We start from the raw sequence: 22,930 nt of genomic DNA on the forward strand, positions 1-22,930 counted from the left end.
ATATCAATGTACAAGATTAAACGGCTTAAACGCTCCGTCTCAAAAAAACTTGGTAATTCTTTATTTTGAAAGTTTACTAAGATACCTCAACTTGCTCGCAAACAGAACCTAGTTTGACTAGTTCTAACAATAATTCCAGGTACCGTGAAGCATTCATTAATATCATAGTAACCATGTTCACAGCCAATGTTGTGAAACAGAATTTGAAGTTGACTAAATTTAATTTGGAAGTTTATTGCTTCTTTTCTTAAACTTCCTCCCTTTCCTATCTGGATTCATCAAAACTTACAGGATTAAGGCTCAAAAAACACAGTCCACTGGTACTTGAGTTAGTAGCCACACTTCATGTCAAACCTTGATGGCAAGCATCAGCAGGCTATCTGACTACACTAGACATTGCAGCCTACAGGCCTGTGCACATCATAACACTAAGACAGAGAGCTAGGGCAATCTTTATTGCTGAGATAATGATTCACAGTCCCTTGTACCACCACATTCAGGTTTAAAATGTATCCCTAAAGCAAGTGTTTTATAACTTGGAGTTGCACATGGAATTTCCTTCAGAAGGGGTATATCAGAGCCTGTGTTAAAATATTACAAAGAACAGCAGGTAACCGTCTAACTTTATCTTCTCATATTTAAAGCCTGATGAAATGGCCTGGATAACTGACCAAGAAATGATTTTTTTTTTAAAAATTGAGACACCCTACTGAAAGGTTGAAACCCATAGTACAAGACACCATCAATGTGAGAAGTCAGGACAGAAGATACCACAACTGGATTTTAAAAGCTCTACAGGTAGGAGATTGAGGAAGGACAATGGGAAGAATGAGTTAAGAGTTTGTTTTCCTTTTTTAAAATTATTATTCATTATTTTTCTGCATCTAAAATTTGTATTTGTAAAAAAAAAAATAATTTGTTCAAAACACAGTATAAATGCCACTGGTTGTCATGATACACCAGACAGCTGAAATAAAGGTGTCCTACCATATTGTCATTTCAAATGCCCATGTTAGTTTAACTCTCAATCCTTTCGGCAATGACGTGAAATTAATTTTATTAGTCTCAAGTCTCAATCAAGTTACTAAGTAGCAGAACATACTGATTGGCCTGCTATACATTTCCAACACATTACTTGATCAATTAACACCGATGATTAACAGCCCAAATTATAATCACCGAGCTCACCTGCTGATGCCCACCTTCAACATAGTAGACAATTGTTGATACAGCCAACAGCAACAGGGTGACAAGGACAAACCGTCGTCGCTGCCTCAACCTGAAAAGAAAATATGCAACTGCATTAAACTGTAAGTGTCCTGAACATGTATGATTCTACTTGCCTGTTTGGTTGAAAAGGGAAAAATAGTCGGGAAAGAAAAAAAAACAGCTACATCATTAGCTAATAGGCAAAGCTTATTTTATTCATTGTCCCATATTAATATTCCCCAAGCCATCCAGTGCCCCCAGGACCTCAAAACATGAATCTCTCACTTCCCTGTGCCTTCCTTTCTTCCAGTGATCAAGATTTTAAAATCCAGATTTTTTAATTGCCATATTATTGGATAAAATGTTCCGGTTACTCATCTAAATATTTGAGTTGAAGACAACACATCGTTCTTAACATCAAACTATTACTCTTTTCCTACTATTTTCAATCTTGGTGGCAATCTGCACCGAAGCCCCTGACACTTTCACTGAGGTTCCTTAATGAAATTTAAAATTGGTACTATTACCAAGAAACCAGTATCACATCAGAGTGACCAACATACTATACCACAGATGCAGCAAATAAGAAAAACAATGTTTGAAATACATGGTCAGGCTCCATAAAGACCTTTTTGTTTTTATGTCACAGGTGGTGCCTGTGATTTACCAATTTAGCAAGTTCCGGATCTCAATGACAGCTTAAGGGAACAAATAGAGATATGCAATTCCCTTGGGAGAAAAGTAGGGAGGAGGGAAAAAGACTGTTCACAATCTGATTTCTTAAAGGTCCCAGTTAGTTGCAAGTTGATCCTGGCAGGGAGGAAACAGGATAAACAAAAAGATGAAAGAAAAATGAGTGCAACGACAAGAGGTTTAAGAACACTTTTTACAAGGCAAACAGAAGTGAGGACCACACAATCTTCTGTGCAACGTTGTACATCATCGCAATCAAGAATACAGAAATAATCATTAACTACAATGAGCTGAGCATTTCAGTCTCATGTAATGAGCAATCAAACACTCCAGTTTATCAATTAGAAATAGGGAATACAATGGAGGAAAAATTAGGGTACCGAAAATCTCCAGCTTTCTAAAATCTACATTATTGAGAGTAATCCAGGGCATAAAAATTAATCTCAACTTCTAAAATTTTCTTTTACTGTTTTATGAAAGTCTGGTGTCAACATAAACACTTCTTCACAAGCAACAACATTACAATTTTTTTTTAAAAAACAGGCAGTGCACATGATCTGCATGGCAACATAAATAACTTGCTTTTACCTTAAAATGATAGAAAATGTACCATGGAACTTGACAAAAGGAGTAATTTTTTTTAAATTTCAGCTCATCCAAGACTGGATGCCTGACAGTGGTTGATGTTATTACTAGCCACAGGAGTCTGCATCTTTTACCTGCACTACTACAGAAGTCCAGCACAACAGTTAGAGTTAAAGTCATGCAAAATTTGTTAGAAACTGGAATCATAATGCTTGCAACAAGAAAACCAGTCTTTGAAAATGGCTAACTACATACGAAGCACAAGACAATTGATATGTTTCCATGCACTGTACTGTTCCCACAATACAAAGAAACTGGTGTTCACTCTGTGACCATCACATTGAGCTCATGTCTCCAGATAACAAGGCTCAAAAACCACTACAGTAGGAAGCATTGGATTTTCACAACATGTATCTAGGGTGACCAGGCCAATCTCCCGTTCCTCAGTGTGGAATTACCTGCCATCAGCTTTAACTTCATTGTGCAATCTCATAACATAGGAGAGAGAGAAAAAACAAATCACAGGTTGTTACAGGGAATCCCAAAATCTACCGTAGGCACATAAATAGTAAAAAAGGTGGCAAAAAGAGTAGGACCGATTTGGGACCAAAAAGGGGATTTACACATGAAGGCATGGCTGAGGGATCAAATGAATATTTTGCGTCTGGCTTTACCAAGGAAGAAGATGCTACCCAGGCCTAGGTGAAAGGGGAGGAATTTCAGTCACTAGAAGGGTTTAAAATTGATACGGTGGTGGTATTGGATAGGCTGTCGATACTTAAAACGAACATGGCACAAGGACCAGATGACATGTATCCAAGGATACAGAGGGAAAGAGAGAGCAGGAATCACAGAGGCACTGGCCTCTTTTTTCAGTCTTCCTTAGACTCCAGGGTGGTGCCAGAGGACTGGAGAATCGCAAGCATTATATCTTTGTTCAAAAAAAAAAGGTGTAATGATATGGGCTTATCTTTACTGGCCTGCAACTACAGGCCAGTCAGTTTAACTTCAGTGGTGGGGAAACTTCTCAAAACTATAATTCGGGATAGAATTAATAGTCACATGGACAAATGTGGGTTAATTAAGCAGAACCAGCATGGATTTCTTCAGGGAAAAATCACATTTAACTAACTTGCAGTTTTTCAAAGAGATAACAGAAAGGGTTGATGAGGACAATGCTGTTGATGTGGTGTACATGCACTTCCAAAAGGCATTTGACACAGTGCCACACAACAGACTTGAGAGAAATGTTATAAAAAGGACAGTAGCAACATGGATGCAAAATTGGCTAAATGACAGGAAACAGAGAGTAATGGTTAACAGATGTTTTTAAGGCTGGAAGAAGATTTGTAGTGGAGTTCCTTAGGGGTCAGTATTGGGACCCTTGCTTTTCCTGATATATATTAATGATCTAGACCTTGGTGTACAGGGAAGAATTTCAAAATTTGCAGACAATATAAAACTTGGAAACATTGTAAACTGTGAGGAAGACAGTCTAGAACTTCAAAAGGGCATAGACAAGTTGGTGGAATGGGTGGATAGGTGGCAGATGAAGTTCAATGCAGAGAAATGTGAGGTGATACAGTTTGCTAGGAAGAACATGGAGAGACAGTATAAAATAAAGGGTACTACTCTAAAGGAGGTGCAGGAGCAATGGGACCCGGATGTATGTGTGCACAAGTTGTTAAAAAGGTAATAGGACAGGGTGAGAGAGCACTTAATAATGCATACATTATCCTAGGCTTTATTAATAGTGGCATAGAGTACAAGAGCAAGGTTAAGTTGAACTTATAAAAGATGCTAGTTCAGCCTCAGGTGGAGTATTGTGTACAGTTCTGGGTGCCACATTTTAGGAGGATGTGAAGGCACTGCAGAGAGTGCAGAAAAGATTCACGAGAATGGTTCCAGGAATGAAGAACTTCAGTTATGAAGTAAGATTGGAGAAGTTGGGGCTCTTTTCCTTGGAGAAAAGAAGGCTGAGAGGAGATTTGATAGAGGTATTTCAAAATCATGAGGGTTCTGGACAGAGTAGATAGACGGAAACTGTTCCCACTCATGAAAGGATCAAGAACAAGGGGGCACAGATTTAAAGTTATTGGAAAAAGCAAAACTGATGAGAGAAAAAAATACTTTTTCACACTGAGTAGTTAGGGTCTGGAATGCATTGCCTGAGAGAATATGGTGGAGGCAGATTCAAGTGAAGCATTCAACAGGGAATTAGATAATTATATGAAAAGAAACAACCTGCAGGGTTGCAGGGAGAAGGCAGGAGAATGGCATTAGGTGAAATGCTCAGAGAGCTGGTGCAGGCACAGTGAGCTGAATGGCCATCTTCTGCACTGTACCAATTCTGACATTAGTCATAATCATAGAGGTCTACAGCACAGAAAAAGGCCCTTCGGCCCACTGAGTCTGCGCCGGTCAAACAAGTACCTAACTATTCTAATCCCATTTTCCAGCACTAGGCCCATAGCCTTGTATGCCATGGCATAGCAAGTGCACATCCAAATGCTTCTTAAATGTTAAGAGTTTCTGCCTCTACCACCCTTTTAGACCATGAGTTCCAGATTCCCATAACCCTCTGGGTGAAAAAGTTCCTCCTCACATCCCCTCTAAACCTCCTGCCCCTTACCTTAAATCTATGCACCCTGGTTATTGATCCCTCCACCAAGGGGAAAAGTTCCTTTCTGTCTACCCTATCTATGCCCCTCAATTTTATACACCTCAATTATGCCCCCCTCAATCTCCTCTGCTCCAGGGAAAATAACCTGTCTATTCAATCTCTCCTCATAACTAAAACTCTCCAGCCCAGGCATCATCCTGGTAAATCTCCTCTGCACTCTCTAGTGCAATCACATCCTTCCTATAATGCGGATTCCAGAACTGCACACAATACTCTAGCTGTGGCAGAACTAACGTTTTATACAGTTCCAGCATAAGCTTCCCTGCTCTTTTATTCTATGCCTCGGCTAATAAAGGCAAGTATCCCATATGCCTTCTTAACCACCTTATCTACCTGTCCTGCTACCTTAAGGAACCAGTGGACATGCACACCTGATCCTCGGTATTTCCCAGGTCCTACCATTCATCATGTTTTCCCGTACCTTGTTTGTCCCGCCCAAGTGCATCACCTGACACTTATCCAGATTAAATTCCATTTGCCACTGAACAGCCCATCTGACCAGCCCATCTATATCCTTCTGTAATCTAAGACTATCCTCCTCACTATTTACCAACCCACCAATTTTTATGTCACCCGCGAACCTACTGGTCAACCCTCCTACATTCAAATCTAAATCATTTATATATACCACAAACAGCAAGTGACCCAACACCAATCCCTGTGGAACCCCACTGGACACATGCATCCAGTCACAAAAATACCTCTCAGCCATCACCCTCTACTTCCTGCCACTCAGCCGATTCTGGATCCAATTTGCCAAATTGCCTTGGATCCCATGGGCTCTTACCTTCATTATCAGTCTGTGATTCAATACCAGCTTCAAGAAATCCCCTCCCACTCATACTTCAATCTGCACCATACAAAGTAACCAGAATTCCTGCCATCCTAGTAAATTGTGCTTTTTGATCTCTGGAAATAGCATTCAATATCTAGAGTAAGCTGTTCTGGTGGTTTGAAACCATGTTCCAATCCTGGATTACACTTTGGAATTCCACTAAGTTCCAACATCACTTCAGACTTTGATTGCTATTGGTCGTAAAAGATTTTTTTTTCAAGACCAAACTGGTTTACTTACAGATAGAGTTAATCATGGAAGCACACAACAATACCAAGTTGAAGCCAGTTCCAATATCAGAGGAACTTTGAACCAGCTTGCAAAAGAATTAACCAGATAAACCCAGCAGGCATGTTTCTTTGATGAGCTTTCTTTACACATCTTTCAGAAATAAAGGGTAAATACTTCTTAAAAAGGAGAGTCCTTACCAGCTCAGGCCTATCTTAGCATTATGCGGGCATCCTACATAGAGAACTGTGTCTCATCTCCGTATCTGTAACTTTTGACCGTAGATGTAAGAGGTACATCAAAAAAGTCAGATTCTTTATTTCAGAGAATACTATGGGTATCAGCTTCATCTTTGAGAAGTTAGCCTGAAGCATAGAGACATCTTACTTAAACAGAAGACAGCAGAATCCATAATACCTAATATGATGAGATCTAACTTATCTTCTCATGGGGTGAGCAGAAATTCCAAGTCCTGAAAGCCTCTGGAGTTTCGCGCTTATGTGGACTGGGAGCAGGTGGCACATGCGCAATCCAGCAATTAAAGGGTCTAGCCATCCTAACAGCAATGCACTTGCATAATAGGAGAAGAAAGAAATGGCACAAAAGAGCCCTAGGCATGGGAAAGGGAGAGGTCCCAGTTAAGATGACAGAGTAGCAGAGAAAGAGGCTCCAAGCAGAAAAAGGGCTGTGGCTGGCAGACTTTAAGTGGTGACGGCTCAGGAAAAGCCCTGACAATCAAAAAGGGCTCAGAAGATGCTCTGAAGATCTAAGATGGCAAAAAGTTGGTGGCTCTGTGCTGCAAGCCATAGAGGCCAAGGTACCACTTAAGCAGTAGCATTCTGTCCACTGCAGCTGAAGAGCTGAAGTTGTGCTTGTGTGTTGGTGCTGGAATGCAGACTCAGGAATCTAGGGGAACGGAGTCTTGGGAGATGAGATTGAAACAGTGGGAGGTGGGTAGTCAATAAGGCTATTCAAGTTGGAGCAACTTTTGGACAGAATTCCAAGGCAAGATCTTCGAAGGTGAAGACTGGAATCCCTCGTGACAGTGACAGAGTTTCAACGAGATTGGTTGATTCAATGTTTACTGACGTCTGAGTGGGTTAAAAGAATAAAGCCACAAGGCAGATACCTGTGGTAACTGTCTTGGTCACATGTGCCATTTATTGTGCATTGTGAGGTGTTCGATCATAGATTGCCTGTTAATTCGCATGTACCTCATATTAACCCTGCATGTTAGAGTACAAGATAGATATCGTAAATTGTGACATTGTATAGTAAAGGTTATTTTTGTTTGTTCAAAATATGTGGAATCTTGTGGTTTTATTCTCTTAGCAAGTGACTTGGATCTCAAACTTTGCCTACTTTGAACAAAACATTATTGGTCCTTAACCGGATCTTCCCAAAAACTCAGGGTCTGGTTGAGAATCATAACACTGCATAAAAACATGCCAATGGTCACTGTGGTAATTAGTACATGTTGCGTTAAGGACAGCTTTATTAATCTGTGACCTAATCTAATAACATGATGCTGCAGACTAATTGTTTCTAATACTTAGTAACTATTTACCTATTTGTATACGTGTTAATCAATTATATTAATATAACTGGCTAGTTTTGTATACTTCATGCAATGCCAGAAGAACAAGGGCCATTCTCTTTGAGCTATTCTTTCTTGATCATGGACAAAAATGCTCCACTTTTAATCAGTCACACATTACTAAGATGCCACAATGTCCATGTCACAATTTTTTTTTATTATTGTTCATGAGATGTGGGCATCGCAGGCAATCAGATTTATTACCCATCCATTAATTGCCCTCAAGAAAGTGGTGGTCTAGTCACCTTCTTAAATCACTATAGTCTGTGTGGTGTAGGTGCATCCACAATGCTGTTAAGGTAGGGAGTTTCAGGTTTTGACTAAGTAATGACGAAAGACAACAATATACTTCCAAGTCAGGATGGTGTGTTACTTGGAGGGGAACTTGCAGTCGATGGTGATCCCATGCAGCTGTTTCTCTTGTTCTTTTAGGTGGTAGAGGTTGAAGGTCTGGAAGATGCTTTTGAATAAGTCTTAGCAAGTTTCTGCTGTAATCTTGTAGATGGTACATGTTGCTGCCAATGGTGGAGGGAGTGAAAGATTAAGGAGCCAATCAAGCAGGCTGCTTTGTCCTAGAAGGTGTTTGAGCTTCTCAAGTGATGTAGGAGTGGCATTCATGCAAGCAAGTGGAGAGTATTGCATTGTTGGAAAGGCTGTGGGGGAGTTCAGGTGGTGAGCTACTCACTGAAGGATATCCAACCTCTGAACTGCTCTTGTAAAAATGATGTGACTGCTCCAGTTAAGTTTCTGGTCAGTGGTGACCACCCCCTCCTCTGCCAGTTGTTGATGATGGGTGAATCAGTGATTGTAGTGCCACTGAATGTCATTGGGAGTGAGTCAGACTCTCTCTTGCTGAAAATGGTCATTGACTGGTACTTGTGTGTGGCATGTTACTTGCCACTTATCAGCCTAAGCCTGAATGTTTAAGTTTTGCTGAATGTGGGGAACAGACTGCTTCCAGTATCCAAAGGTGAGTGAACTGACCACTGTGCAAATATCAGTGAACATCCCTACTTCTGACTTATGGTGAAAAGAAAGTCATTGCTGAAGCAGCTTGGAGTGATGTCATGGGGCTGAGTTGATTGGCCTCCGATAACTTCCTTTGTGCTAGACATGACTTCAACCAGTGGAGAGTTCCCACCCACAATTTCCAACAACTTCAAATTTATTAGGATTTCTTGATGTCACACTCAGTCAGATGCTGCCTTGATGTCAATGGCAGTCACGCTCAATTCACCTGTGATATGCAGAATTTAATGATTGCAGCAGGGGCCTGTCCACCAGCTAGAAAACTGATGGCAGCTCCGCACCAGAGGGGATTTTACCCCAATCAGGCACTCAATCTAAACAACATTAAGACTTCCGTTGAATTAAACTCATTGCAGGGTGGATGTCCTGCCCCAAGGGCTGCCAGCAGCTGTGCCACTGGAAGCAGCGGTCGCTGCCAGTACTGCACATGAGCCTCCACCAACGATTAACAGTGGAATCCTGAAGTGGGGTTGGGTGCCAGCGAAAGAGGAAGAAGGGGGTCGACAGCAAGGGCAGGGGATGGTTTCCCAGGCCTTCCCAATAATGGATCCTTCAACTGGGCACAGAATGTCTGAGTACGAGGAACCACCCCTCCCTTGCTATGCTGTAAGCAGACCTAATAGGCCTTGCTAGGCGGTTGGGCCATACGGGGAGTCTTCCTCTCAGAGGTGGGAGGAGGCCTTTAAGTGGCTAATTAAGCCCCCAATTGGCCTCTAGGCAGGAAGGCCAGTATCCAACTCCCCACCCCACCTGGAACTTGATTGGGCTGATGTTGGGAAGATGGTGTGGTCTCCACCTCCCATCTGATCAAACAGCCACCCCTCCTGCCTCTGAACTTGCCTCCAAGGGAGCATTTAATTCTGCCCATTAATTCTCTTCCTCTCTCCACAGGTGCTGTCAGACCTGCTGAGCATTTCCAACATTTTGTTTTATTTTATTTAAGACAAACTGGCCTTTTCCCAAGCCTCTGTCTTATTTCATTTTTAAATCGGACAACTGAGGAGGAATTATATGATGTCTACTCAGGTGCCTTTTCCTGGAAGTTCTTTCTGACATCAAAAGCTCACAAATAAGTTCTTATTAAAACCAGGGAATAGGTAAAGCCACCGATTGGCGATTAAATGGATAAAATCACAGAAATTGTTCCTGAGGTTATTAAGGCGGTTATGTTGAACCTGTACAGAATAATAGTTCGGCCTCAGCTGAGTATTGCATCCAGTTCTGGGTGCTGCACTTTAGGAAAGGTGTGAAGGCACTAGAGGGAGTGCAAGAAAGATTCATGAGAATGGTTCCAGGGATTAGGAATTTCAGTTATGAAGACAGATTGGAGAAGTTGAGACTGTTTCCTTGGAGAAGAGAAAACAGGAGATTTGATAGAGGTATTCAAAATCATGAGGAGTCTGCAGAGTAGTTAGGAAGAAACTGTTCCCACTCACAAAAGGATCAAGAACAAGAGACCACAAATTTAAAGTTATTGACAAATGCAGAAAAGTGACATAAGGAAAATCTTCTCCATGCAGAAATTTGTTGGGGTCTGCTTGGTAGTGTGGTGGAGGCAGATTCAATCAAGGCATCCAAAAAGGAGTCAGACAGTTATTTGTAAAGAAAGAATGTGCAGGGTTACGGGGAGAAAGAGGGGTAATGGCACTAGATGGATTGCTTATTCGTAGAGGCAGCAAGGACAACGGGCCAAATGGCCTCCCTCTGTGCTCTAACAATTTTGTGATTCAACACTTTTGTTCATGATTGGACCAAGGCTTTAATGTAGTTTGAAGCCAAATGGAGCATTTGGGAGCAGGATATTGATAAGGGCCGCACTTGATAATGCATTTCTCTTTGCTGATGCTTAAGAGTGGGCTGATATGGCAGTAATTGGCTAGATGTGATTTGTCCTAATTTTTGTGGACAGGATATACCTGGGCAAGTTACCACTTTGTTGGGTAGATGCCTGTGTCATTGCTGTACTTTGACAGCTTGGCTAGAGGCACAGGTAATTCTGAGACACAAGTATTACTCAACTTTATTACAATGATAAAATGCTTAAAGGGTATAAAATATACATGAAAATATGTGACTTGTAAACCAGATATCACAGGAAGGGAAATTGAGTTGAATTTTTGTTTTTTTTTAATTTAGAAAAGACGGGATATTAGCCAGCTCCTCAGCAGCTTCATTGGTAAAATACACAATTTCATACCTTAATGCCCATTCTTTTAAGTCTACAATGGTTTCCAAGAAGAAGTACTGCAGGGTGATGATAGGTCGCCTCCATAAAACAATGGTCTCCCTCTCTTCCTGATCTCTCAGTTTCCTCTCATTCAGTGTCAAGAGATCTGAAGATATTTAAAAATGGTATTTTCAGGAACAATGCTATCTATCAAAGAGAGCTTGAAAACAAATGTGCAAGTGGCAACATCGCACCAAAAAACAACCAACCAGTTTGATCAACAACTTCAGAATTGAAATGATTTTTAAACAATCTGGAATATGCAACAAGATTGGCAAAGGGAAATGCAGAAAAGAAATTTACATTTAAGATTTCTTATATATAGCATGGGCTTTGTTTGGGTATAGCATGAGGGAGCAGACCCAAAATCTTGGACTATCAGATGGTGTCATCAACACTTTATATTCTACGTGCTTGGGATATGGTAAGATTAAAAGATAATAGTAATGAAATCCAAATCCTGTGCAACCGCAGAAGATGCAACACCTGCCCCTTCACTTTCCCTCTCCTCACCGTCCAAGGGCCCAAACGCTCATTTCAAGTGAAGCAGCATTTCGCTTACACTTCCCTCAACTTACTCTACTGCATTCGTTGCTCCCAATGCGATTTCCTCTACATTGGAGAGACCAAACGCAGACTGGGTGACTGCTTTGCAGAACATCTTCGATCTGTCCACAAGCATTACCCAGACCTCTCTGTCGCTTGCCATTTCAACACTCCACCCTGCTCTCATGCCCACATGTCTGTCCTTGGCTTGCTGCATTGTTCCAGTGAAGCTCAACGCAAACTGGAGTAACAGTACCTCATCTTCCAACTAGGCACTTTACAGCCTTCCGGACTGTATATTGAGTTCAACAACTTTAGATCATGAACTCTCTCCTCTATCCCCACCCCCTTTCCGATTTTCCCCCTCCTTTTTGTTTTTTCCAATAATTTATATAGATTTTTCTTTTCCCACCTATTTCCATTATTTTTAAATGTATTTCCATCGTTTTATCTCTACCTTTTAGCCTTTTTCGATTCCTTCACCCCACCCCACCCCCACGAGGGCTATCTGTACCTTGCTTGTCCTGCTTTCTACCCTTAATTAGCACATTCCTTTAGATAATATCACCACCTTCAACACCTCTTTGTCCTTTTGTCTGTAACATCTTTTGGTTATCTCCACCTATCATTGGCCCTCTACCTAGCTCTTCATGTCCCAACCCACCACCACCCCCCCACCCTTAAACCAGTTTATATTTCACCCCTTCTCTATTTTTAATTAGTTCTGTTGAAGAGTCACGTGGACTCGAAACATCAACGATGCTCCTCTCCACCGATGCTGCCAGACCTGCTGAGTTTTTCCAGGTATTTTTGTTTTCGTTTGTGCCAATTTGATTATTTGTTTGAAGTGAACAAACACTGATATGGACGAGTCCAGAATGTAATAAGCACTAAAACAAACATGATCACTGAAGTACCCCAGGTTAATATTTGCAACTCTGATGAGAATAAATCCCATTGCACTGTTGTGATCACCAGCTCAGATCAAACACGAGAAAAAAATTTTAATTAAGCAAGTCAAAGTAAATTGTTTGCAGCAGCTCGATTTCTGCAGTGAAAATTACAGAATATTTTTTCAAATGAATTGCTGTAACTGCAACCTCCAGAGACAATGCCTCACCTGTGGCATTGCCATTCTGCTGTTCTTTCTGCATCCTTGGGCGGTGATGCTGCAATTCATGTGATTTTTCACTTCCAGCCATTTTTAAAATTCACCACTCCTCTGTGATTCTGTCGAAACAAATGAGAATAAAATTCAGAACACTGCAAGAGACAGAATTTTTGCCAGTAACTAGGTTTTACCATCAAGGTATGATTGCAATTGGATTTGTATAGGGCTTTGGTAAGACCACACCCAGTGTCATATATGTAGTTTTGGTCTCTAAATCAAAGGAAGAATAATCATAAAAACGGAAAATGCTGGAAAAACTCAGGTCTAACAGCACTTGTGGAGAGATAAACAGAGTTAATGTGAGTCTGTATGACCCTTCTTCAGAGCCATACAGACTTGAAATGTTAACTCTGTTTCTGTCTCCACAGATACTGTTAGACCTGCTGAGTTTTTCCAGCATTTTCTGTTTTTGTTTGTTTTCCAGCATCCACAGTATTTTGCTTTTATCTAAGATTAATCTTACATTGGAGGCAGAATAGGGAACGTTCACTAGATTCGTTCCTAGGACCAGAGAGTTGTCTTATGATGGGAGACTGAGTAAATTGGGCCTATACTCTGAAATATAGAAGAATGAGATGTGATCTCATTGAAACCTGCACAATTCTGAAGGGGCTTAACAAGATATACTCGCTGGGAAATGGTAGGGCGGGGGCACAGTCTGAGGATTAGAGTCGATCATTTAAAACAATAACACCGAAGATTTTTAAAAACCACCTTTAGCGTAATAAACATCCCAAGGCACTTCACAGGAGCATTATGAAACAAATATGACACCCAGCCACATATGAAATTTTAGGTCAGATGACCAAAAGCTTGGTCAAAGAAGTGGGTTTTAAGGGCTGTCTTAAAGGAAGAAAGTGAGGTAGAGAGAAGAGACCCAGGGAGGGTATTCCAGAGATTAGGGCCTAGGCAACTAAAGGTGCAGCCATCAAAGGTGGTGTGATTAAAATTGGGGATGCTCAAGAGGTCAGAATTAAAGGAGTGCAGATATCTTGGAGATTGTAGGGTTGGAGGAGATTAGAAAAATATGGAGGGGACAAGGCCATGAAGGGATTTGGAAACAAGGATGAGAATTTCAAAATCAAGATGTTGCTCGACCAGGAGCCAATGTAGGCCAGACAGCGCAGGGGTGATAGGTGTGAGTTAAGACACAGGCAGAAGATGTTGGATGACCAAGTTTGTGGAGAGTAGAATGTGGGGGCCATGAGAGCATTGGAATAGTCAAGTCTAGAGGTAACAAAGGCATGAGTGAGGGTTTCAGAAGCAGATGAACTGAAACGGGGGTAAATTTATGGAGACGGAAATAGGTATTCTTAATAATGACAGAAATATGACGTCAGAAGATCATCTCAAGGTCAAATATGACAGCTAGTTGCAAACAACTGGTTTAATCTCAGACTTTAATCTCAGGCTGTTGCCAAGGGTAGGGATGAATTCAATTGCTAGGGAATGGAGTTTGGAGCTGGGAGCAAAAGCAATGGCTTCAGTGTTCCAAATATTTATTTAGAGGAAATTTCTACTGATCCAGTACTGGATGTCGGACTAGTCTAATAGTTTAGCAACAATGGAGGAATCAGAAGTGGTAAGGTAGAGCTGGGTGTCATCAGCGTACATGTCAAAACTAACGCTGTGCTCTTGGATGATATCACTGAGGAGCAACACGGAGATGAAAAATACAGGGGGGGGTCAAAGATAGATCTCTGGGGAACACCAAAGGTAATGGTGCATGAGCAAGAAGAGAATCCATTGCAACTGATTCTCTGGTTTCGATCATAGAGAAGTACTAAGGGTTGTGAAACAAGGGATATGGGGAACAGGTAGGAAAGGGGAGTTGCGGCAGGAGATTGGCCATGATCCTACTGAATGGCAGAGCAGGCTCAAAGGGCCATTTGGTATATTCCTGCTCTTATTTCTTATGTTCTCAAAGATGTTACAGCAAAAGATTGAAGAGAGTGTTATGGGGTCAGCAGAGCCCCTTATAATAGCCATATACACTGGTTGCTGGGAAAGGTTGCCACACATTTTTGATTTCCTTTTCCAATGGATTATTTTGTGCTCATCATCCAGGTGAGGAATGTTATGTTGGGGAATTCAACACCTTCCAATTTTAGACATCAGTAAAAGCATAATGTATGGGACAGGTTAAAAATACAATAAAGCTCCTTTTATCCTATCACAGCGTGCATCAAGTTTTAAACAAGGAACATCCATTCGACTGTGACCCAATTCAAAATTGCACATTATATCAAGTATATTTCAGTAACGGAGGGGACTTCAGTTTCTTTACAAGTCGTAGGAATATAGAGACAGGAATAGGCCATTCAAGCCTTCAGTTAATCATGATTGATCTGTCCCTTAACTCCATTTACCCACCTTTGCTCTATATCCATTAAATACCCATAACTTACAAAAATTTCCATTTTGACATTTTTTTATTGACCTGGTCTCAACAGATTTGGAGAGGTTGGAGGGCATGGAAAGAGTTCCATATTTCCACTACCCTTTATGTGAAGGAGTGCTTCCTCATAGCACCCCCTTGTTCTGGATTTCCCTACTAGCAGAAATAGCTTCTCACTATCTACATTAAGTTACTTAATCATCTTAAACATTTCAATTAAATTGCCCTTTAATCTTTTATAGTCAAGAACCTGAGCTTTTCAATATGAAAAGATGTGCGAAAGAAGAGTTACTCAAGATTGACAAAGATACGGAATACTAACTTGAGCTAAACTGCAGACGTAGAATAAACGGATACAACTTCAAGCTAGATGAGGATACTTTTAAGAGAGCTAACATGAAATTCTTCACATTGAGTGATCAACATGCAGAAGAAGCTTCTAGACAGAGTAATGGAAGCAGAAATGCTGGAATCATCGAAGAAACAATTGGATGCTACAAAGGGATGATGCTCGGACCTCTCTGGATAGATGAATCAAGATTGAATGTACTTTCCTCATCCACTGTCATTTTGAAATCTCGCCAAGCATCATAGATGCACAATAAATGACAAAAATGAAAGCAAATAATTCTATTGAATTTCAGTGTGCCACAGAATGTCAAGTTACTATAAAAAGAGTTGCAATTTGCATTTCCGTGGTGAAATTTAGGTGCTTTACAACCTCAGCCAAGGGGATCCCTGCTGAGCAGATCTGGTTCCTAGCACGTGTCAACATTTTAGAATAAATCACAAGCTGTCTGAGTCTGCATATGGCCAAAAACAATTTTCAGAATTTGACATAGCAGATGGGTTCCACTGACAAAATCTTAAAATACAATTTTCATGTTGAATTCTGAAGCAACTGATCTTCAATAGATTATTAACCTGTTGGTGATATTTGATATTAGGGTGTTTTTCTTCTGTTAAGAAACCTAGATAAAGGACCAAAACCTCCAGTACAAGTAACTGGGCAAGGACCAGGAGTCCAAACCCAAGACACCTCCTTATTCTACGTGACTTAGCTGCTCACTGGATAAGCTGAACTGGTGCCAAGCAGGCATTTAAATATAGCCTTAGCCATAATACCCACTTCCCTCAGCTCCTCCAAATTCGCCAAGACCACCTCTTCCACCTCTGTAATATCATCCGACTCCTATCACCACACCTGCTTCAGCTCATCTGCTACAAAAACCCTCCTCCATGTCTTTGTTAACTCCAGACTTAGCTATTCCAATGCTTTCCCAGCCAGTCTCCCATCTTGCACCCTATATAAACTTGAGTTCATTTGAAGCACTGCTGCCTCACACCAAGTACCATTCACCATATGTTCACTGGTCCAGCAATTCTTCACTTTTAAAATTCTTACCTTCATCTTCAAATCCCTCCATAGAATCTCCCCTCCCTATCACTGTAACCTCTTCCGGCCCTAGAACCCTTTGAAAGCTCAGTATTCCTCCAAATATAGTCTTTTGCACATCCCAGATTTTAAATCACTCTGCCATTGGCGACCATGCCTTCAGGTATCTCGGCCCAAAGCGCTAGAATTTTCTCCCTGACTCACTCTGGCTCTGTACCTCTCTCTCTGCTCTTTCATGCTGCCCTTTAAAACCCACCTCTTTGGCCAAAGTTTTAGTCATCTAACATCTCTATGTGGTGCACTGTCAAGCATTGTCAGATAATATTCCTGTGAAATGTCCTGGAGTATTTTATTATTTTAAAGGCATTATATAAATGCAAGTTGTTGTTTTTGTTGTTGGAAAGATGAAGAAAATCACCCAGTAGTGATTAGGTGTCACAATATTTGAGGTTTAAAAGTGTAAATTGTGAGGTAACAGGAAGATCAGGAAAGGTTTTAATGTCCTGGGAAATAGTTTCTAGCAGTACTGAACAGACCAAAGTAAGAATGCAAGGACAAAGAGCAAGTAAGTTGATGCATTTGCAATTTAGGAAAGTTCAGGGAAGCAATGGCAATAGTATTACTGGAAAAATACAAACAGAAGGTTGCAAAAATATGTTGGAAGTTTTCTGCTGAACAGACTTAATTTGGAAATTACAAAGCACACATCAAAAGCACTTCACCCACAGATTCTCAATTTCAACATTTAAACAGGTTCTCGGATTCAGACATATATATTTGTTATTAACCAGTCTCTCTCCAGTTAATCAAGGCATAGGTTAAATATTAACTAGAAGTGAGTGAGTAGGTTTTTGGAAGCTGATCTGTTGAAAAGCCTTCATTATTAGAAACATACTTAGAAGTTGGAGATAATTAACTGACAAAAGACTAATAGTGTAACTATTATTGTTCATAAACCTCTACACAAAAAAAACTGCATAATTTCCCTGTAACTTTGAATGGTGCAAATGCAACACACCCTCAATTCAAATAGCAATATGCATTAACTACTTAATAATGTCCCAGGGGGTTCAGAGGAAAAGATAGATACCTTGAAGATTTAGGAAAGGTGGCCAAACACATGGCAAAATAGGTGAGGCTTACAAAAGAGGTGAAATAACAAGGGGGTGAAGATTTGGGAGTATTCCAGAATGAGGTCACAATGATTGAGGGATCTTTGACTAAAGGTAGGCCAGAGTAATAAGGGTTTCAAAGGCCATCAGAATCACAGGAATAGAGGGTTGATTGGCTATGAAGATTGGAGGGAGGAAAGGAGGGATGAGCTCAAAAGAGAATAGTCAACAAGGACATGACTACTGAATTCTATTTGTTGGGGATCAGGGAACAAATAGAGGTTGGCAAGAAATGGGAGCATAGGAGATATTACAGGATAGAGTGTAAACAATGGAGATAAATGAACTAAAAGTTATATATGATGGCATTCAGGAAGCCAGTGACAAGATTTTTGGGAATTCAAAGAGTCAACAGGGCATGAATAACTTTCAGTAGTTGTGTGGGTGTAATAAGGGGCTGGTAGTTTTGCAGGGGTGGAAAACAGCTTTATTAATAATGGCTAATAGGTTTGAAGTTCAGCTCTGGGTCAAATAAGACATTAAAATTGCACACACCAAGTCAACTGCAGAACAGCGCTGCCTGAAATCTTTTCCAAATGGAACAATTTCCACCACTAAATGCCAATTTCACTAGAAAATACAGCAAGTAGTAATTTCTGTAAATAATAGGAGTCAATTTCAAATCGTCATCTTGCTTCAAACTGTGATGGCAAAGCTCAAGTCTCTTAATGGAATGCCATTTCCCTTAACAGAGGCGGTTTAAACCGCTTGGAACAGTATTTAATTCAGAGAGAACATTCACTAAGACAGTCACAAGCAAAAAGCTAACAAGAATAAAATAGCCTCATTTACTGCAACTATGCACATTAAATTTGGGACAGAATGTTTCATCAGACAAAAGAACCATCAATGCTGTGAAATAGAAAATGCACAGAGGTCAATCAACAGATAGGTTAATGCTTCAAGAGGGACCCTTCACTTGTTTTGATGAAGGGTCATACTTAAAAAGTCTGCCTTTCTCCTTCAGGCTGACCAGTTATGCACTCTATTTCCCATCCCTGGGTTCAGAAGTTAGTCTTGACTCAATGGTAGCACTCGCCACTTAGCCAGGAAGGATGTCATCTATTCAAACCCACTCTCAAGACTTGAGGGCACATAGTCTAGGTTGATACTTCAGTGTGGCAGTGAGGGAGGATTATACTATCTGACATACATTCTTTCAGATGAAACATTAAACTAAAATGCCATCTTCCCCTCAGGTGGGCAAAAGTGCCATGGCACTGTTCAATGAATTACAGATTGGGATGTTGGCAAGGAGTGGAGTTCTCTTGGGTGTCTTGTCCAACATTTATCCCTCAGCCAACATCAGTAAAACAAGTGGCCTGGTGATTTATCTCTCAGCTGTTTGGAGGACCTTGCTATGTGCAAATTGGCTGCGGTGTTTCCCTATTTTGCAACAGTGACCGCACTTTAAAGTGATTTAATTAGCTAAGAGCAGCTTTGGGTGTTTTCAGGTCTAGACTATATAAAGTGCACAAGTTTCTCTATCAGAAAATTTGCAAAGAAAATTTACAGACCGTGCTGTTTCAGATTTTAAAAACCACTCAAATTAGAGAAAATTTGGATGATCCCAAGTTGGTGAATCATCAGATACATGAATGTCTAACAAGACCATGCTCATCCACTAACTCAGCTAATTGCTGTAATCGAAAGTGCTATCTACAGGGACAACCAATTCTTCACCAAAAATATAATGATTTGGATTCAGGAATTGGAGGATTGGTGTACAAATTTGCTGATGATAGCAAATTAAGGGATATAACTAATAATGTAGAGGATAGCACCAAAATACAGGAAAATTAATGACAAATGAAATTCAACATAGCAAAGTGTAAAGTGATTAATTTGGATGGGAGGAATAAGGAGGTCACATATTCCTTGGATGGCAAGAAACTAAATGCGATAGAGGAACAAATAGATCTGGGAATACAAATACATAAATCATAAGTAGCAACACAAGTTGATATGGCTATTAAGAGTAAATAAGATGAGGGTTTCTGCCTGAAAGGATGGTAGAGGCAGAAACCCTCATCTTATTTACAAAAACTCTTCAATACAAACTTGAAACACTGTAACCAACAGGGCTACGGACCAAGAGATGGAGGGTGGGATTAGGCTGGAGAGCTTTTTTCTAGTCAGCAAGGACATAAACTGAATGGCCTCTTTCTATGGCATAAATCTTTCTATGCTTCTAAACACAACAAATGCAAAGAAAGTACTGGGTTTCATTTCTAGAGGAATAGAATACAAATGCATGGAGGGAATGCTAAGTTAATATAGAAACTTGGGCAGGCCATACTTGGATTATTTTGGTCTCCATAGTATAAAATAGTTATTGAAGCACTGGAGGAAATCTAGATTTGCAACCATGTTAGTAGAATTGAGAAGATGCATCAGGAAAGATTGAGGAAGCTGGGGTTCTTCCCTGTTGAAGAGAGATGACCAAGAACATTTCTTATGGAGGTCTTTAAAATTATGGTCAGTTCAATCGGGTGAACATGGAAAACTGTCTCCACTTGTGGGCGAGTCCAAAACAACGGAGTATAAGTATAACATAGCCATGAACTGATCAAATAATTTAAGAGGAATTTGGATTGCACTGTGGTTGGAGCAGATATCAATTGACACATTTAAGGGATGCACATACACTGAGGGAGAAGAGAGTCAAGACCAGGGCAGGATAGGAAGAGGTGATTTGAGTGGGAGGAAGCTCATGTGGTGTATAAATGCCAGCATAAGCTAATTACATAGGATGGTCTGTCTTTCTGTGCTGTAGATGCCATGTAATTATTCAGCTGCACCACAAAGATAATTTATAGACACTTTCATGTTAATGTTGTTTTAGGTCAGATCCCAACACTACTAAATCCAGCTCTCTTGTCCTGGCAGCAGCCTCATAAACCCAATTTGTCATTGCACTGTGCTGGGAAAAGAAAACCAAATTTAATGTAAATGCCAGTAGCACCAGTGAAAAATGTTCAGTGATTTACTGAGGTTCAAATCATAATTCATGTTATTCAGTGCAAAGTTTGAGAGTGTTGAAGAATATTCCTCCATACATGTCCACTTCAGCAAAATATAATCAGCGTATCAATGAGATGCAGCAGCTGTAGCAGTGTAATTAAAAATCAAAATGCAAATCAACACTAGGGAATGGCACCAAGCCAAGAATGACTCAGTGAAAACAAAGGCAGACCAATGTACGCACCAACAGAGGGTTGAGAACTAACAGGTACAAGCAGAAGCTTCCATTCATTACAAAAATGCGAGAGTTTGTCACAGCTACACCTCAACACCATCCCAAAATTAATTTGTTGAACAGTGCAAAATATCCTACTCCCCTGCCTCCACACAATAGGATTGCATTTATTAGCCCAGACAGCCAATTATAATGCAATTGAAAAAATACTTACATTGATGACACAAGTTATCAGAATGCCTCAAAACACTCCACATTATGAGTGGAGTGGCTTAAGCAGAGAAACACAGTAGCCATTCTTCACCAGCAATATCTAACAAATGGTAATGATAGAATGACCAGTTAATCTGTATTTTATTGCTTCACAGCGATAGATTTATTGCTTCACAGCGATAGATTTATTGCTTCACAGCGATAGATTTATGGGTGTTAAACTCTTGCACAGCACATATACTAGTATCTTTCTTTGTGAATTAACTGGCTGAACAGTAGATGCAGGAAACAAATTGCTATTTGAGGATAGCATATCGAACCTAATTTTCCACTATGGTTAGAAAATCAGGCAACATGCACTGAGGACATATCCTCTGAATCCAGTATGCCAAAATGATCTCTTGGCATGCAGGACCATGCACTGAAAATGCAAATTTACCCTTTATATTCCATAGACTGCCATGCCAATTCATGAAGGGAATACTCTTATCATTTTTAAAAGAAAGAAAACTTTTCTGATTAAATAATAAAAATGTTCGATTATATAGCTGGAGTTAATTCTCTGAAGTTTGGGGTTTGAGTTGAACAGATTTCTAAAATAATTATTCTATTATCTATGTCCTGCTTGGAGTCACAGATGGCAGCACTGTCATCTAAGGGACTTTTAAACACTGCACATTAAGCTCTTCCCCAATAATCTACAGGTTTTTAAACCACATGTCTGGTGTCCTCTAATCACTAATTCAGAATTTAGTGGTCTTCTCTCCTACTTTTTTCAATCCTAGAGGTATCTTGTACTATGGAGCCAGACCCTTCAGTCTGTTTCTTAAAATAGTTAATACAAAATGAGAACATTAATATGATAATAAGGAGTGGAAAGATGCAAGTAAATTGCCTACGATGCAAGACCCTGATTTTAAAGCATTACCATTGGGGTGTGGTGGGGGGAGGAAGGAAGAATAGGAAATGAAGTACTTTTTCCAGGAAGGACGACAATCGAGGACAACTCGCACCCGTTTGCTCTATCACGTCTTTCTGGCAAAGCCAAAATGCATCAAGATGTGTGATATTTCTAATCTGTGTAAATGTCTCCACTTAGGTTTCCAATTTTCAGCATTAAGAGACTGTTGACTACTTTGGTCAATATAGGTGCAGCATACAACAACTCCTTAAAAAGAGTCTGGATATCAAGTAGTAGTAGTATTTGGTTCTGAAAAGTGAGAAACCGATACTCTGTAGAACAACGCACTTAACATCTACAGTTGCATCTTTCCCCTCTCTCCTTTTAATAGCAGACAAGATCAAATGTCAGTCAACGGCTGAACTGAATTTAGGTCACGCAGGTGGAAATTTCACAATCACACCTTTTGTCTGAACATAAAGCATAAGAGTAAAATTCCCACCTGTGCCATGAAATTACTACATACTCAAAACCAGTTGTTTTTAAAAAAGGCTGCATGAGGTAAGTGTGTAAGTAATTGCACAATTAACCAGTGCTTCACAGAAATTCAAGTCTGCAGAACCTTGTGCATTTGTGTTCAAAAGAAACACCTAATTTGATTTCATTACATCAAGGGTGCATACAAAGTGCTGAGTTTCTTTATGAAAAATATAATCAATTACATCTGCAAGAAATATTTTTAAGCTTCTGTAACAAACTTTTATTTTTTGCTTCTAATAATAAATTATTTCTGGCACAAGATTCAAAACTGAACGAGATTATTAATGGGCAAGTGATTTTGTAAAGGA

General features: G+C 40.1%; 1 protein-coding gene across 9 annotated transcripts in view; it reads right to left on the reverse strand.

Annotated features, from left to right (window-relative positions):
* Positions 1–22,930, reverse strand: part of vmp1 (vacuole membrane protein 1) — a 192,886-nt gene that overhangs the window by 155,163 nt on the left and 14,793 nt on the right. For all 9 annotated transcript variants that reach the window (XM_041196862.1, XM_041196864.1, XM_041196858.1 and 6 more), the window contains exons 2-4: positions 12,753–12,862; positions 11,057–11,192; positions 1,189–1,279 (exon numbers count right to left, since the gene is read on the reverse strand). In XM_041196862.1, the coding sequence (XP_041052796.1) occupies positions 1,189–1,279; positions 11,057–11,192; positions 12,753–12,834 (309 nt within the window). In that variant the 5' untranslated portion in view covers positions 12,835–12,862. The remainder of the gene's footprint in view (positions 1–1,188; positions 1,280–11,056; positions 11,193–12,752; positions 12,863–22,930) is intronic.

This window comes from Carcharodon carcharias, chromosome 10 (genome assembly GCF_017639515.1).
Source record: "Carcharodon carcharias isolate sCarCar2 chromosome 10, sCarCar2.pri, whole genome shotgun sequence".
In the NCBI taxonomy this organism is placed as follows: Eukaryota; Metazoa; Chordata; class Chondrichthyes; order Lamniformes; family Lamnidae; genus Carcharodon; species Carcharodon carcharias.